The sequence below is a fragment of the Diceros bicornis genome, chromosome 26 (assembly GCF_020826845.1).
Source record: "Diceros bicornis minor isolate mBicDic1 chromosome 26, mDicBic1.mat.cur, whole genome shotgun sequence".
NCBI lineage: Eukaryota > Metazoa > Chordata > Mammalia > Perissodactyla > Rhinocerotidae > Diceros > Diceros bicornis.
The window spans coordinates 9,836,897-9,854,540 of record NC_080765.1 but is presented as its reverse complement, the minus strand read 5'-3'; the positions used below and the strand labels follow the sequence as shown (position 1 = coordinate 9,854,540).

Below are 17,644 nucleotides of genomic sequence, written 5' to 3'. Positions count from 1 at the left end.
AATTGGGGAGGAAGGCCCCATCTGCAGGAACACAGCCCAGGTGTCTGCACAGGAGAAGCTCAATGGAGGCTCCTCGAATGAGCGGACTGGGAGAGGCTGAGCAAAGATGCTGACTTTGGTGTTTTTTATGATTCCCTTGAGTGGTGCTCAAAACCTCTGAGGTTCTGGACCCCTGAAGGTCAGGCAGTTCTGGGTCTGAGTCCTGGCTCTGCCTCTAACTAGTCATGGGTGTGTGGGTAGTCATTTCACCTCTTTGAACCTGAGTTTCGTATTGGTCAGTCAAAGGGGACGGCATTTCTGTCATACAGGACTGAGACAAGGATTCAAGGCTATGGTGGACTTACATAGCACAGAGCTGTCCATAACAATTACTGATCCTTTCCACGGCCTGGGCCACCTGGCCTTACAGGCCTCGGGATGCAGACCCAGGGAGCCGTGGGATCCCCTCTCCAGAGCCCGTTCTGGGAACCCCCACCCATGGTTTCTGCCATTTCCTTCCCCTGGGGGTGCAAATGGTCGAAATGGCGACAGAGTCCAGAGTCCGAGGGAAGCCAGGTGAGGGCCCAGGCAGCAGGACCACCACTCACACTGGATCTTATAGTCGGGAGGCAGGAGGCGGATGTGTGAGAGGGGAATCCTTCCCGTGTCTCCGTCGTCAAACTCCACGGTGATCAGGTCCCCGTCGTCCTCGAGGCCCAGCAAGCCTGTTGGAGGAGGGGCAGGGTCAGTGGAGGCCCGCGGACCTCTGGCTCCTGGCGGGCACGAGAGCAAAGTGGGGGCCAAACAGGCCAGTAAGCAGCCCTGGGCTAGGATGTGTAAGCGCGGGTATGCAGTGGTGCAGAGTGTGGGCTTCAGAGCCACACGGTCCCGACGGGAGCACTGGGTCTCCCATTCCAGCTGAGTGTGTGTCCTGACTTCGGAGACACATGCCTGAGGCCACTCACTCCCTGGGCCCTCCCCAAAACAACACAAAGGCAGGTGAAGGAACAGTCAAGGACAGAGGGAGTGGGCGAGGGGACGCAGCAGGTGGGAGTGCCAGCGTTTCGGAAGACGACGTCTGCATGGACGAGAGGGACTGACTTTGGTCTCGGCGGTCTCTGCTCTGCCGGGGGCCTGAAAGGAGACGATGCCAACGAGAAGGAAGCTGGTTTTCACAAGGAAACCCCACAAAGTCTCGGGCCCTGGAGGCGCCAAGCACTTCTGGAGGCAGGGCTGCAGGGGACCCCAACCCTGGACAGGCTGAGGGTCACAAGGCAGCAGAAGCCGGGAGGTCGGGACGTCTGGGGAGAGACTCTGACGGACACTGGGCACAGGGAGGTGCGTGGTGGGCGCCCCACCAACCAAGGTGACAGGGAAGTCTGCACACTGAATAGTAACCCCTAGCCCCATTCCCAAGTGCCAGGCACTGAGCCCAGATCCCCAAGGATAGAGGCCTGGGGCAGAGCCGCAGGGGCAGGCACTTGGGGCCCCCAACAACACATTCCTGCGTGCCACTGTCAGGAGACCCTGCCCATGCATGGGGCTTCCAATCCACTTGTTGAGGATCCCCAGAGACACAAGGACAGCCTGTAACGAAAGGCAGACACTAAACAGAGAGTGGAGGGGAGCTCGAGAAGGAACACAGAACCCAGAGATGGGGAGGGAGACCTGGAAGGAAGGGAGATAAGAAACCTAAAATGAAAACAACAGGTCCTCAAAGAAAATTAAAAAAGAGAGAATGTATCCATGAAACAAAAAAAATGATAAAAAAAAAAGAAATAGTCAGAGAATAAGAACAAACTTAGGAATTTTTTAAATGATAGCAGAAATTTCAAAAATGCAACAGAATAGAAAGGCCAGAAGGTAAGGTTGGGTAAATCTCCTAGAAAGTTGAACAAAAAGATAAAGAAATAGGCAATAATAGGAAAAAAGATACCGGCATTGAGGGCCACCAGAAGAGTGTGAGTTCCAGGGAAAAGAGAGTAAATGAAGGAAAGAAACTCTCAAAGAAGGAATACAAGATATGTCCAGGAAGGATGAAGGGAAATTTGCTTCAAAATCAAAGCCCCTCTCCCTCAACTACCCAGCACGCATGCGCGTACACGCACACACGCACACACACACACAGAAAACCACATGAAATTCTACATCTAGAAGATCCTAAAAGCTTCCAGAGAGAAAAAGCAGGCCTTCTACAAAGATTTGGGAATAATCATGACATTGAACTTCTCAGACAACATTGGAAGCTAGATAAAAATGGAACAGTGACTTTGAAATGACAAGGGAAAATTATTTCCAACCTAGAATTTATGCCCAGCTCAACTATCTCTAAAGAACAGGATAAAATAGGGGCCAGCCCAGTGGCATAGTGGTTAAGTTCGCACACTCCACTTCGGCAGCCCGGGGTTCGTGGATTCGGATTCCTGGCGCAGACCTACATGCTGTTCATCAATCCATGCTGTGGTAGCGTCCCACATACAAAACAGAGGAAGACTAGCACAGATGTTAGCTCAGTGACAATCTTCCTCAAGCAAAAAGAGCATTGGCAACAGATGTTAGCTTAGGACTAATGTTCCTCACCGAAAATAAAAAAGAATAGGATAAAATAGAGATTTCAGGCACACACATGCTTGAGGAATTTACCTCCCTCAACCCTTTCTCAGAAAGCTATAGAAAGATTCTCAACTACAACAAGGGAATGAGACAGGAAGAGAAAGGCACAGGTGCAACCCAGGAGAGAGATGGAATTCTCAGAATGATGGCAAGGGGAAGTCCCAAGAGCGACGACACCCAAGTGGCAGGCCTAGAAAGCAGCTAGCCCATCATGGTTCGGGGGACAGAAAGCTCCGGGAGATCAGAATCAAGACAAACTTTCACCATACTAAGAGGACTTCCTGCCCAGCACCCCTGCTCCCATCTTCTGGGTATGTACAGATATTAGGTGGGCAAGGGGTGGACTGTATTTGGCATCTGGGGTTTTTTTTTTTTTTTGATGCCATGAACATCCACATCCACATCCCCATCTCCTGGATATGCTGGTTTTGCAATAGCTAAGGGGTGCACTGTTTGAGTAGCTGCTGCTTTCGTATGTCTGACATCCATACCTACGTCTTCTGAGGCATCTGTTATTTCTGTCTGCTAACAACATCCCAGCTTTCCTGGGGAAGCTGCCTTCCCATCTCTCTCAGGCCACATGTAAAATTAGGAAGCACCCCCACTCATCAGCTTCAGTGATGAGCAAACAACCCAGGCCCAGCTGATCAGACTCACAGCAGTGGGGCCCATGAAATCCACGTGACCCAAGCCAGTTCAGGATTCCATCCTAGGACTTATATGGGAAAAGTGAGAAGTTCTCTGACGACAGGATTTGTTAAGATGGTGACACAGAGGCCCTGAGGAGCTGAGTGTGAAGCCAGCACAGATAGAGCACTGCTGACAGCCTGAGTCCTGAGGACACCATGTCCACAGTATGGGGGTCCAACCATGCCCAAAGGCCCCATACGTTTTCAGTTACAGGAGCTGATGAAATTCTTTATGCTTAAGCCAGTTGGAGACGGGTTTCAACCAAACAAATCCATACTGACACATTAGGAAATGGGGGTGCCAGAGGGGGTCTCAGGGGAGCAGAGCACCTCACCTCGGACCACAGTGCCCGGGTAGAGGCAGCGGTACTGCTGGCTCCAATAGGCCGCGATCCTGGTCCCTTGCGGCAAGAAGCGAGTGGAGGCTGGCCTCACATCGATGATCTGGGAAGGCGAAGGATTGAGTGCCAGGTGGAGACCAGGAACAGCCCCGGCCCCCCATCCTCCCAGCGGCCCTGCCTCCCCTCCCGCTCACCGCCTCCTGCAGCAGCTGCTCCAGACAGTAGATGTGGGGCCGGTTCCCACGTTCACCCTCTACCACCACACGGTATCTGCAAGGCCAGGGCAAGTGTGGTGTGAGGTGGCAGAGACCGGGGACGGCCCGACAGGGGCCCCTGCACACAAGACTCCTGGCGCCACCAGCACCAGCTCTACCTCCTAGACCGCTGAGCTGTGACATCAGAGCCTGAGGGTTTGCTGACTCGCTGTGCAAACTTGGGGCAAGTCTCTCCCCTTCTGGGCCTCAGTTTCCTCATCTGTACAACTAGGAGTTGCAGATCCAAGAGAGGTCAGCACACTCTCTCATGCCCCTTCCTGCTGAGGCCCTTGCCACCTGGGGGCTGGCCACGCCCACCCCGGCACACCCTGAGTGTACTGTCCTCCCAATGTCCTCTGAGCCCACCCACGCCCCTTCGAGGTAAGCACGATTCGCCCGGTTCTATGGAGGATAAGCTGCAGCTCAGAGAGGGGAAGCAACCTGCCCACAGAGGCCCAGCAAGCACCCCAGATGCAGGACTGGGCAAGGTTCTTCAGGCTCTGAGCCGGGTGCTGCCCCTGCCCGGTCCCCCAGTCCCCCACTCACATGTCTGGTGAGTGCACCGTCTGCACGTGCCCGGCGTACAGCAGCTTGTCATCCATGGGGATGAGCACACGCAAGCCATCTTTCAGCTCGTCCTTGTCGATGATGCAGGAGCGTGGAGCTGTAGGAGGGCGGGCAGTGAGGCGGGGCTAGAGCCAGGGGGCCGCCAGGAGACCCTCCCTCCATCCCCTCAGGCCTGCCTGGTCAACCCCGAGGCACCCCTCTCAGAGCGGAAGGCCTGGGGTGCCTGGGGAAACCTGCAAGTCATGTGCACCCGTGTGTGTACACACCTACGCGCCTGCACAGACAGCCTCGTGTGGAGATGTGCATGCACACACAGTGTGCACATGGGGTCTGTGTGCAGCCCCTCCCCTCCCAGCCCTAGGTGTCTGAAAGACCCCAGGCAGGTGTGAACCGGGGCTGACAGCCTGCACACACTGCCCGCCCCGCTCCCAAAGACCACAACCCCGAGCCAGGCATGAGGCTCTAGGTCATCAGCCCCCCACTGCTGCCCCTTTGGCCAAAGCTCTGGGAGTTTCCATCGGCTTCTTCTCCACCTGGAATGCCATTTGTTCTGGAAATCAATCCTCCACAGCCAAACATCCCGACCCCGCTGTCAGCACTCACTGCTCCCAGCAACTCATCTCTCGCTGTCCTCAGCCCAAGGTGCCACTCCCCTTGGCTTAGGCCTCCCCTTCCTGGGAAACCCCCCACCAGACCCTCCTCAGTTCTCCTCCTCCAGGCTCCACCAAGCTGCTGAGGCCTCCTGGGCCTGCTCTTCCTCTTGTGGGACCTCGAACCCAGCCCCTCCCTGTCATTACCGAGAGACCCAGACAGCTCGTGGGGGTGGATGGAACCACCAACCCACCTCTCCTTCCCTGCCTGCACCCACACCCTTGCCACAGCCTCCCCGTGGCGGGAGTGGACTACCACCCCTCGACATTGGGCATGACCATGTGACCCGCTCTGGCCAACAGCACAAGGGTAGGAGTGACCGAGGGCCAACTCAGAACCCGGGCCTTAAGAGGCCTCATCGGTTTCCCCTCTCTCTCTTGAGCCTCTGGCAGCTTGGCCATGAGAACATGTCCTAGCTAGCCCACCAGTCCAGAGGGATGAATGGCCATGGAGCAGAGTGGTCCCTGCCTCCCATTATCATGGGAGCAAGCCCAGCTGAGGTCAGCCCAGCCACCCTGAAGACAACTGAGACACAAATACTTACTGCTATCTACCACTGAGATTGAGTGACTGCTTGTCATGCAGCAACAGCTGACTCATACACTCCCAATGAGGTGACAAAGTTACCCAGGGCCGGCCCTGCTCCTCCTTGTGCTCCACACCCGTCCCCACCCAACTCACCCCTCAGTCTGTCCTCCGAGCTCCAGACCCCCAGGTCCAAGTGCTACTGGATGGCACTTCCCTGGGATGTGCTCCAGGCACCCCAAACTCCAGCCAGCAAAGGCCGGCACATGAGCTTCCCCCGCGCCCCTCCATGACCCATCTCGGCAACAGCTGTTCCACTCAGCCCACCAACACCAGTCTGCACCCCTTCCCTTCTCATCTGCTCACACAACCCACCCCACAGCCCGTCTACTCCCCCTCCTAAGGCGCTCAAACCCACCCTGTGTCCTTCCCTGCTGCCCCCACGGCAGCCCCACCATTGCTCACCTGTATCCTCGCAACAGCCTCCTAACTGGACTCACTGCCCCGCCGCGGGCCCCTCCAATTCATTCTCTACACTGCAGTCCGAGAGCTCACTGCAAAACCAACCTGACCACACTGATCTCCCACCTACAGCCTCTGACTGCTTCTTGTTTTCATCACAGTGAAGACCAAACTCCTACCAAGGCCTGGGAGATTTTGGGTGATCTGCCTCTGCCTCCTCCTCAGCCCAAGGCCACTCTCTCACCCGCAACTTACTAAATCAGAGCCAAACTGGCCTTCTTGCAGTTTACCGCAGGCACTATCTCAGGGCCTTTGCACATGCCGTTCCCTCTGTCACCCTATTCCCTACCCATCTCAGGCCCTGGTAAACTTCCCCAGGGCAACCTCCTGCACCCCCATATTCCAGGCCTGAGCCAACACAGCATTGCAGGCACTCACCTGGAGTTAGCGGCCGCTCCACAGTCCCACCACGTGGCAGGTGCTCATCCTCAGAGAAGCTCGAGTCCTGGTTGGGTTCAAAGTCCTCCTCGGCAGCCATGCTCTCCATCAGCTTGCTCACAGCTCCCCCCTTCCCCCGGTTCTGGGGACAGAGTATGGCCACCAACAGCTTAGGACATGGCATGAGAGTCCTGCCCAGCTGGGACCCTCCTTGGAAACTCTGGGTCACAGGCTGCAGTGGCATCTGCCACATGTGCAGTGAGGGGTTCCCAGCTGGGCTCACCCCACAGGCCAGAGGGAGGATGAAATGGACCCATAACCCACCCGGCCGGGGCCTGCATGTGCTGAGGCAGCACGTCCAGCCACACACAATGAATCTGGGCAAACAAGCTTGGCCGGGGGCTGGCCGGGGTCTAGCTGGCGTGGAGGGCAGACGCCCAAATCAATTGAGCAAAGAAGCCCATCCAGGCCTGGGGGAGCCCATGGGACCTGACTTACTTGCGCGGCGAGCCTCACCTCTTTCTTCACCTCCTTCCCTTTGGCCTTGGCCTTGCTCCTCTTGGCGGTGGCCGGGGAGCTGGTGTGAGGGGCCCGGGCCTCCGGGGGCAGGGCGGGAGCGCGGGGCGGGGGCAGCACAGCTCCCGATCCCGCCTCCTTCCCCTTCTTCTTCTGGGGGAGGAAGCAACAGAGCGGAGCCATCAGAGGGCAGGGAAGGCCCAGCCTCCCCACCACTCGCCTCCTGAGAGAGGAACGAAACACCCTCCCTCCCCCCGCCAGTATTTTTGGTTTCAGTCTTAGTTGTTTTATTACTACTATATATTACTTGTTAAAAAAAAAAAAAAAAAACACCCAAGTGTGTTTACGTGCAAGTTCCTCTCCAACGATCCTATCAACTGAACAGAAGTAACTAGAGTCACCAGTAACAGTGTGGGGTATCCTTCCAGAACTTTCTACAAGCACTTATAACCGTGTAAACATGAAGGCTATGCAGACACGTTTGTGCACACACAGTATTTTTTTTAACTAGATGGGAATTTACCAAAAGTCCGGCTTCGCAACTTTCCCCCCCAAGTAGGTCTGATACACACAGAGGTAGCCACATTTTTTATTTTTAACAGCTGCCAATGTGCTGCAGCATGCGGGAGCCGCAATTCATTTCACCACTCCTCTAACGATGGACACGTAGGCTGCTTCCATTTTTTTGCTCTTTCACATGATGCCATGAAAAACAACAGTACCGATTAGTTCCACAGACATATTCCTGGGAGTAGTGCTTAAAACCGTTGGGCTGCTGCCTGAGTCGCTTCCCGAACGCCTGTTACTTTCCACTTGCCCCAGCAGTGGGGGGCCACCTCCATCCCAGCCCAAAGCCCCTCCGCGTGGTGGAATGGGGCACTCCCCCTCCCTGGTGGGGCGAAAACTGGGCCCAGCGCTCGGGGCTGTGCACGGCCTCACTCAGCAGAGCAAAGACTCAGAACCAGCCTAGAGGTCCAGCCACCTGTCAGAGAAAGGCTGGAGCCCCAAGAGAGACAGTTACAAGCTTTCATCACAGAGCTGAGAGGCCTGGTCTGAGGAGAGCGGGAGGATGACACTGTGTGCCACTGGCAGGCTCACACCAGTCAGCCTGACCCAGGGGTGACGGGTGGCAGGGCAAGGCAGGGGGAACATCAGGCTTTTTAAAAGAGACATTCCTAAAACATAACCAAGTCAAGGGACCAGGGGAGGGGGAGAATTAAGAAACAGGAAAAGATAGTACCAGGCAAATGTTGCCAAGACTACAGAAGCCACAGCTTCTCCATCAGACGCATGAAACTCTAAGCCAACAGCATGAAAAGCGACAAGATAGGAAATGTTATAGGGATAAAAGGTATCCGGTTTAATCCCCATTTTGGGAAAAAACATACACATACACATACACACACACACACACCCCCATTACATTGTCCTGTTTCTGAGGCATGTTTCAATTCTGTTTGCATCTCTGAAGTCAGAGGCATCTTGGGGGGTGAAGGAACATTGTTAACATGGGTATGTTTCCTCTCCCCCTAATGTCTGTTATTAAAGGGACAGCTCATCCTATGGCACACATCTCTGTAGCTGGACACACGGGGGAAAGAACGGCAGCAGAAACAGTATCTCTGAGTGGATATCTCTCCATCTTCCAAGTTACTGTTATAATCAGATAAAACTGGTAACTGTTTCTTTCCCATTTCTGGGAACCTTATTATTTTTTTCAAATAAGAAAAACACCCCAAAGGTGACAAGTCTGTACAGAGAATGGAGATGGTCATCGCCGTGGTAATTTCAATGGCAAAATACCATTGTCGACCAAATCACCGAGGGCCAGCACGGCTGATGGCGGGAGACAACAGAAACCAGGGACAGCCAGGGGGGTGTTATCCAGCCATTTACAAATATTGATTAAAAAAAAAAGTAAAGTAAAAGCTCACGGTAAATGAGAATGCACAAGATATAAACCCAAGTCTAAAAAGCAGGATACGAAAGTGTATCTCAAAAAACCATGACCCGTGGCTGCTCCTGGGGTGATCTGCCGGGTATCTGACTGCCCCTTTCGTTGACAGTTAACCTGCTCTGTTTCAGTCGCTTCCTGTATCACCAGGGGGCTGGGACTGGGCGAGCCCCGGTCCTCTCTCCAGCAGGAGGCGCCATCTTGGGAGAGGCCCAATGAGGCAGTGTGGCCTCGCAGTCAGCGCCCAGGCTCTGGTGCTAGACGCCCCGTGTTCAAAGCTCCGCCCCGATGATCCTTAGTGCTGCGACCTGGTGTGGGTTACAGGGCCCCTGTGAGGCGCAGCTGATGCGATAACCCACTTCATGCGGTTTTGTGAGTAATAAGAAATCTCTATGTGGTCTCTGGCCCCGGGGCCTGACACAGAGCTCCTAAACCCCTCGGAATGTCCTGGGTCACAGGAGCACCTTTTGTTCTAACGAGGCGACTCCTGGTAAGCTTAGACAGCTTCAGGATGGGGCCTGGTCAACAGAAAGCCAAGCCACCACTAGAAATGTAAATTTTCAGCTGCACCTCCCATCCCCCGGGGAGGGACGAGGGGCTGGAGATTGAGTTCATAATCGACCATGCCAAAAGGAGGAAACCTCCATCAAACCCCTACACGACGGGGTCTGAACACAGTGGGGTGCTGGGCAGGTGACACACCCAGAGAGGTCACAGAGGCTCTGCGCTCCTTCCCCCACGCCTCGCCCTGCACGTCTCCTCCACCGGCTGCTCCTGAGTCGGATCCTTTAGAACAAACAGTAGCAGTCAGTCAAGTATCTTCCCGAGTTCTGCGAGTCATTCCAGTGACCTATCCAACCTAAGGCAGGGGTCAGGAAAATCCCCAATTTACAGCCGGTCGGCCAGAAGCACAGGTGACAACCTGGGACTTGCAACTGGCATCTGAAACTGGGGCTAGGGACTTAACCTGTGGGGTCTGTGCCAACTCTGGGTAGTGAGTGTCAGAAAGGCTGTGAGTAAACAAGTTTTCCTTTATCAATAAATGAAGTAACGGCGGTCAAGTGGTCAAAACACACCTGGGCCCCACCGTGGGTCTCCTGGCATGATCACCATCATCATCATTACGTATTATTCTAGCAAGCCTTCTCCCAGGCCTGGAAAACCCTGAGACGGCTTCAGCCGCGAGCAAACAAGAGGCAAGCACGGATGAAGGTGCTCGTGGATGACACTCAAATGTGGCCCCTTCCTCACCATATCCTGTTATCAGAAAACCAATCCCAAGTCTCATCCCTTTTTGTGACTTTCTCTAGAATGTTACTGTTATTTGAGGGTCATCCGCTATCAGGGACACGGGGTAGAGAGGCCTAAGTCAGAGACGACTGTCGAGAGCTGGCTGTTGGGTCTGAAGGCAACCACCTAAACAGGGAACAGCTGGCCATTAACTTCCTAGCAGCCAGTGCAAAAAGGGTAACAAGTCTAATCATCATAGAGTTCTTGAAAAGCTGGTGTTCTCAACCTGGGGTGTCCACAGAGAGAATTGAGGGAATATGTGAACTTGGATGGGAATAAAGAAACCCCATCTTTATTTTCACTAACATCTGAAGAAATGAGGTTTTCCTTCAGGTGTGGGTGGAGGCCACAAACCACAGTAGGACCAACGGTGTCTAAGACTTTGTCACCAACAGAAATCACTCCCACACAACTCATGACAGTTACCACAGAGACCTTGAAATATTGTTTAAGCTCATCGCTTCAAGATAACGACATTACTAGACCTGCTGCCAGGTACCAAAGACGTTCACGGAGGAGCACAGAGAGGGCCGTATCACAGACGGAGGTTTACAGGAGCCCTGTTTTCCTCTAGGGTCCCGAACTTTTCTCTCACATTTTAGAAGGTTATTCTGAGACGGGAGGCAAAGGGTCCATGGCAGACACTGAAGCCACCTCCTGAGGCTGGGCGGGGTGGGGCCTGGCATCCGTGGCCCCTTCCCGCTGCCCCCACCTCTGCACTGAGCCCCTACCTTCCTGGGGTCCTTCCTGTCCTTGGCACGGCCGGCGTCCTTGCGCGGGCTCAGCGGGCCACCTTTGCCGCAGCGGCTGGGCTTGGTGACAACCGGCACCACACTGCTGGGTGCTGGGGCCGCGGCCGAGGCGTCGTGCAGGAAGATGCGCTCGCTGCGCCGCCGCGTCCACAGGTCGTCGTCGCTGGCCTCGGGCCCCGCCTCGAAGCCGGGCTCCTTGGGACCCCGCAGCTTGCGGGCCTTGCGCCCCTTCTCCGTTGCCAGCTTGGCCTTGTCGGGGCTGGTGGGGCCAGGACCCCGGGCGCCTGGCGCGGGCGCGGCCAGGGAGGGGCCTGGCTCCCCCGGTCCCTTCTTGGGCCGCAGCAGGCCGGCAGGTGACCGCTTCCGCACCTTGACTTCACTCTCCGAGTCGGTGTACTCGAACTCCGTGCCTGGACGTGGGGCGAGGGAGGGGGCTGTGGACAGGGGCTCCTGGACTCCACTTCCCACCCAGCCAGCTGCCCTGGCCACCAGCAGAAAGGCCAGAGACCCGTCCCAGGGGAGGAACCTGAGGCCCAGAGGAGGAGGACCCACCTGGCCACATGCCTGTGAGGGGCAGGTCCTGCTGGCCCCACTCCTGTCTCAAACCGCCCTGGCTGCCCAGACTCTGCTTCCCATCCCTCACCCCAAAGGCATCATCTGGGAAGGTGAGGAGTCCTGCCTGGGCCCACATGAGCTTCCCTACTGCCTCTTGTGTGCCCCACGGGAACCCCAGAAGCCAGGGCAGGCGAGCCGGGGAGGGCCCCACACCTGCAGGGGCAGGAACCGCTGAGGGAAGCGGGTGGGGAAAGCCCATGCAAAATCCCCGAGCCCGGCGGGGCCTCTGCTCCCTTCCTGGTGCCGCTTCTCAGAGCTGGGCAGTCCCTGGCACTTTACAGAGGCAGGCCCCACCAGAACCCACACAGCCCAGGGGCCCAGCCCCTCCTCTCACCCCAGAGGCCGCCCCTTCCCACTGCCAAGGGGCCAGCTTCCTCGGGCATAGGGCAGCCCTGGGTCTCAGGGCCCAGGTCCTGGGATCCTTGAACACACAACCTCTCACCAACACCCGGCTGAACTCTGTCCCTTCAAACCTCCAGGCCTTTGCTTCTGTTGGTCCCTCTGCCCAGAGCACCATCTCTCCCCTGACTCCTACCTGGAAAACTGTGGCCTTCTCTCTGAGAAGACCCACTCAGCACCCTGGGGAGACCTCTGTGCACCCCCATCACCACAGGCACATCTCACACTGTAGGGTTCCCGTCCATGTTTCCCCCTGGGTTGACCACCACAGAGGAAGACTTGCCCTGGGTCCCACAGCACATGAGCCAAGAAGCCAGGATGAATTCCAGGCCTCTTGACCCCTGGGCAGCCGGCAGCCTGCCCATGAGGGCTCCTGTGGGAGGCCGGGCCCCATTGCCCCAACAGATGCAGCCACAGCAACAGGAACCAGGGTGGGGGAAGGGGACACACTCCATGGGAAGGAGCCACTTGCAAAGCTTAATGATCCTATTAATTAATCCTTTGTTAACAGACTTCCTGCTGCACAGGGAGGCAGCTGGGGGGCTTTCACAGCTGATTAGGGTGCAGGTCATAAGACACAGGCTGGAGAGTTCTGCTGCTGGGTATGGCGGAATGAGACCCCCCCGATGACAGCCCGCCTGCAGAAAACCTAGATGCACATAAAACACTGCAGGTGCACTACACAGGGCAGGGGTACCGGAGAGTGGACAGAGCAGTGACAGAGAGTGGATGCACGCTTGGAAGTGGGGAGACTGAAGCTGTGTGGCTAAGACAGGGTTGGAGAATAAATATTCATGAGACCAATGGGATAGCATGAACAGTACCTGGGACAGAGGAAGCAGTCTCTGTGAGTGTGCTGCGGTGGGGACAAGCAGGAAGCCCAGAGACAGGGAAGGATATGCCGAGGCCTCACTGCCAGACAGTGCCAGAACAGGGAGGAGAACCCTCACCCTTGACCCCCACCTAGTGTGCTGTGCTCCTGCCTCCTCCCAAAGAAGTAAGGCAGTCAAGGAGGAACAGAGGAACAAAAAAGACTCAAAATAAGAAACAAAAGGGTGAGACACAAAGAGATGCAAGTCAAAGGATGAGAAAGATATACCTGTAAATAGCAACCAAAAGAGAGCTGGGGGGCTACCCTAATATCAGACAAAACAGACTCTAAGACAAGAATTGTTACTGGAGACAAAGAAGGACATTTTAAATTGAGAAAATGGTCAATCCATCAGGAAGACATAACAATTATAAACATACACAAATACATTCCAAAAACACATTTAAAAGATTATACACTATGACCAAGTGGGATTTATTCCAGGAATGCAAAGTTGGTTCAACACAAAAAAAAATCAGTGTTAACACACCATATTAATAGAATAAAGGACAAAAACCACAGGAACACCTCAAGAGGTACAGAAAAAATAACTGACAAAATCTAACACCCTTTCATGATAAAATCAGTCAACAAACTAGAAATAGAAGGAACTTCCTCAACCTGACAAAGGACATTCCTGATCAGTATGATGACCACTAACATCATACTTAATGGTGAAAGAATGAATATTTTCTCCCTAAGATCAGAAGACAAAGATATCTGTTCTCACCACTTCTATTCAACATTGTACAGGAGATTCTAGTCAGGGCAATTAGGCAAGAAAAAGAAATAAAATGTGTACACATTGGAAAGGAAGAAGTAAAACTATCTCTATTCTCAGATGACATGACCTTGTATTATAGAAAGTCCTAAGAATCTACTAAAAAACTATTAGAACTAATAAATGAGTTCAGCAAGGTTGCAGGATACAAGACCAATATACAAAAATCAACTGTATTTCTATACACTGGCAATGAACACTCCAAAATTGAAAAGAAGAGAATTCCATTTATAATAGCATAAAAAAAAATACTTAGGAATAAATTTAACAAAAGAAGTACAAGACTTGTACAGTGAAAGCTACAAAACATTGCTGAAAGAAATTAAAGACCCAAATAAATGGAAAGACATCTCATGTTCATGGATTGAAAAACTTAAATTGTTAAGATGCCAATACTCCGCAACATGATCTACCAGTTCAACACAATTCCTGTCAGAATCCCAGTTGGCTTTTTTACAGAAATTGACAAGCTGATCCTAAAATCCATATGGAAATGCAAGAGACTCTGAAGCACCAAGACAATCTTGAAAAAGAAGAACACAGATGGAGGACTCACATTTCCCATTTTCAAAGCTTCCTACAATAATTCCTACAGTAATCAAGACAACATGGTACTGGCACAGGAACAGACATATAGATCAATGGAATAGAACTGAGGGTCCAGAAATAATCCTTCATATTTATGTTCAATTGATTTTTGACAAGGGCACCAAGAGCATTCAATGGGGAAAGAATAGACTTTCACCACGTGATACTGGGACAACTGGATCTCCAGGTGCCAATGCTCCCACATCACTCCATACACAAAAACTAACTCAAAATGGAGCACAGACCTAAATGCAAGGCCCAAACTATAAAACTCTTAGGAGAAAACAGGACTAAATCTTTGTGACCTTGGATTAGGCAATATTTTCTTACATACAATGCCACAAGTACAAGTGACATCAGAAGAAATAGATAAATTAGATCTAATCAAAATTTAACTTTTCTTTCAAACAACACTATCAAGAAAGTGAATAGATAACTCCAGAATGGGAGAAAATACCTGCAAACCATGTATCTGATAAGAAAGTTATAGCCAAAATATATAAAGAACTCTTACTCAACAACAAAAAGACAAATAACCCAATTAAAAAATGAATAAAGGGGGGCCGGCCCGGTGGCGCAAGCGGTTAAGTGCGCGCGCTCCGCTGCGGCGGCCCGGGGTTCGCTGGTTCGGATCCCGGGCGCACACCGACGCACTGCTTGGTAAGCCATGCTGTGGTGGCGTCCCATATAAAAAAAATGGAGGAAGATGGGCACCGATGTTAGCCCAGGGCCGTCTTCCTCAGCGGAAAAAAAAAAAAAAAAAAAAAAAAGAGGAAGATTGGCGGATGTTAGCTCAGGGCTGATCTCCTCACAAAAAAAAAAAAAAAAAAAAAAATGAATAAAGGATTTAAATAGACAGTTCTCCTAAAATGGCATACAAATGGATACTAAGCATGTGAAAGGATGCTCGACATCATTAGTTATTAAAGAAATGCAAATCAAAACCATAATGAGGTACCACTGCACCCCACTAGTATGGCTATCATCAAAAAGACAGATAATAACAAGTATTGGCAAGGATGAGGAGAAACTAGAATTCTCATACACTGCTGATGGGAAAATAAAATGCTGCAGCCACTTTGGAAAAGTCTGGCAGTTCTTTAAAAGGTTAAACATAAAGTTTACAAATGACCCAGAAATTTTACTCCTAGATTTGTACCCAGGAGAACTGAAAACAAGTCCACACAAAAATGTGTACATGAATGGTCATAGCAGCATTATTCATGATAGCCCAAAAGTGAAAACAAAAACAAAAAAGTAGATAAAATGCGGTGAAACCATAAAATGGAATATTATTTAGCCATAAAAAGGAATGACGTCACACAAGAAGAAATAGACAATCTGAATGGGCCTATACCGAAATCAATAATTAATAACCTTCTAAAACAGAAAGCGCCAGGCCCAGATGAGTTCACTGGTGAATTCGACCAAACATTTTAAGGAAGAAACTATACTAATCCTCTACAATCTGTGTCAGAAGATAGAAGAAGAGGTAATACTTCCTAAGTCATTCTATGAGGCCAGTATTACCCTAATACCAAAACCAGACAAAGATACTCCAAGAAAAGAAAACTAGAGAACAATATTTCTCATGAACACAGATACAAAAATCCTCAACAAAATTTAGCAAATCAAACCCAACAATGTATGAAAAGAATTATACAATCACGACTAAGTGGGATCTATCCCAGGTATGCAAGGCTGGATCAACATTCAAAAATCAATTAATGTAATCAACAGGCTAAAGAAGAACAATCACATGATCATATCAATAGATGCAGAAAAACCATTCGATAAAATCCAACACCTATTCATGATAAAAACTCTCAGTAAACCAAGATCAGAGGGGAACCTCCTCAACTTGATAAAGAATATCCACAAAAAACCTGCAGCCAACATCATACTTAATGGTGAGAAACTTAGATCAGGAACAAGGCAAGGATGTTCCCTCTCACCCCTGCTTTTCAACATCATACTGAAGTCATAGCTAATGCAATAAGACAAAAAAAGGAAATAAAAGGTATACTGATTGAGGAAGGAAGAAGTAAAACTGTCTTTGCTCACAGATGACACGATTATCTAGAAAATCCAAAAGAAGTCGACAAAAAACAAAAAGCAAAAAAACAAAAACAATCTCCTGGAACTAAGAAGTGATTATAGCAAGGTTGCATGATACAAGATCAATATGCAAAAGCCAATCGCTTTCCTATATATTAGCAATGAACAAGTTGGAGTTTGAAATTAGAAACAAAATACCATTTACATTAGCACTCCAAAAAATGAAATACTTAGGTTAAATCTAAAAAAAATATGTACAAGATCCATATGAGGAAAACTACAAAACTGTTGAAAGAAATCAAAGAAGACATTCCATGTTCATGGACAGGAAGACTTGATATTATCAAGATGTCAATTCTTCCCAACTTAATCTACAGATTCAATGCAATCCCAATCAAAATCCCAGCAAGTTACTTTGTAGATATTAACAAACTAATTCTAAAGTTTATATGGACAGGCCAAAGACCCAGAATAGCCAACTCAATGTTGAAGGAGAACAAAGTCAGAAGACAGACAGTTCCTGACTTCAAGACTTACTACAAAGCTACAGTAATCAAGATGGTGCAGTATTGGCAACAGAACAGCCAAGTAGACCAATGGAACCAAACAGAAAGCCCAGAAACAGACTCCCATAAACATAGTCAATTGACCTTTGACAAGAGAGGAAAGCCAATACAACAGAGAAAAGATAGTCTTTTCAACAAATAGTGCTGAAACAGTTGCACATCCACAAGCAAAAAAAAAAAAAAAAGAATCCAGACACAGATCTTACACTCTTCACAAAAATTAACTCAAAATGGACCACAGGCCTAAATGTAAAATGCAAAACTATAAAACTCCTGGCATATAACATAGAAGAAAATCTAGATGACCATGGTTGGGTTTGGCAGTGAATTTTTAGATACAACACCAAAAGCATGATCCGCGAAACAAGAACTGATAAGCTGGACTTAATTAAAATAAAAAATTCTGCTTATGAAAGACAAGCCATAGACTGGGAGAAAATATTTGCAAAAGACAGACCTGATAAAGGACCGTTACCCAAAATATATAAAGAACTCTTAAAACTCAACATTAAGAAAACAAACTGAAATGTGGGCCTAAACCCTTAACAGACACTTCATCAAAGAAGATATACAGATGGCAAATAAGCACATGAAAGGATGCTCCACATCATATGTCATTAGGGAAATGCAAATTACCATAATGAAATACTACTACACACTTAGGAAAATGGCTAAAATCCAAACACTAACACCCAACGTTGGCGGGGATGTGGAGCAATAGGAACTCTCACTCAC

At 50.7% G+C, this 17,644-nt stretch overlaps 1 protein-coding gene across 6 annotated transcripts in view; it reads right to left on the bottom strand.

Moving 5' to 3' along the window:
• TNRC18 (trinucleotide repeat containing 18) overlaps positions 1 to 17,644 on the bottom strand; it is an 89,123-nt gene that overhangs the window by 8,278 nt on the left and 63,201 nt on the right. For all 6 annotated transcript variants that reach the window (XM_058569368.1, XM_058569371.1, XM_058569369.1 and 3 more), the window contains 7 exons: positions 11,011 to 11,441; positions 7,036 to 7,188; positions 6,520 to 6,661; positions 4,423 to 4,540; positions 3,817 to 3,892; positions 3,617 to 3,725; positions 588 to 704 (listed from right to left, as the gene is read on the bottom strand). In XM_058569368.1, coding sequence (XP_058425351.1) covers positions 588 to 704; positions 3,617 to 3,725; positions 3,817 to 3,892; positions 4,423 to 4,540; positions 6,520 to 6,661; positions 7,036 to 7,188; positions 11,011 to 11,441 — 1,146 coding nt within the window. The remainder of the gene's footprint in view (positions 1 to 587; positions 705 to 3,616; positions 3,726 to 3,816; positions 3,893 to 4,422; positions 4,541 to 6,519; positions 6,662 to 7,035; positions 7,189 to 11,010; positions 11,442 to 17,644) is intronic.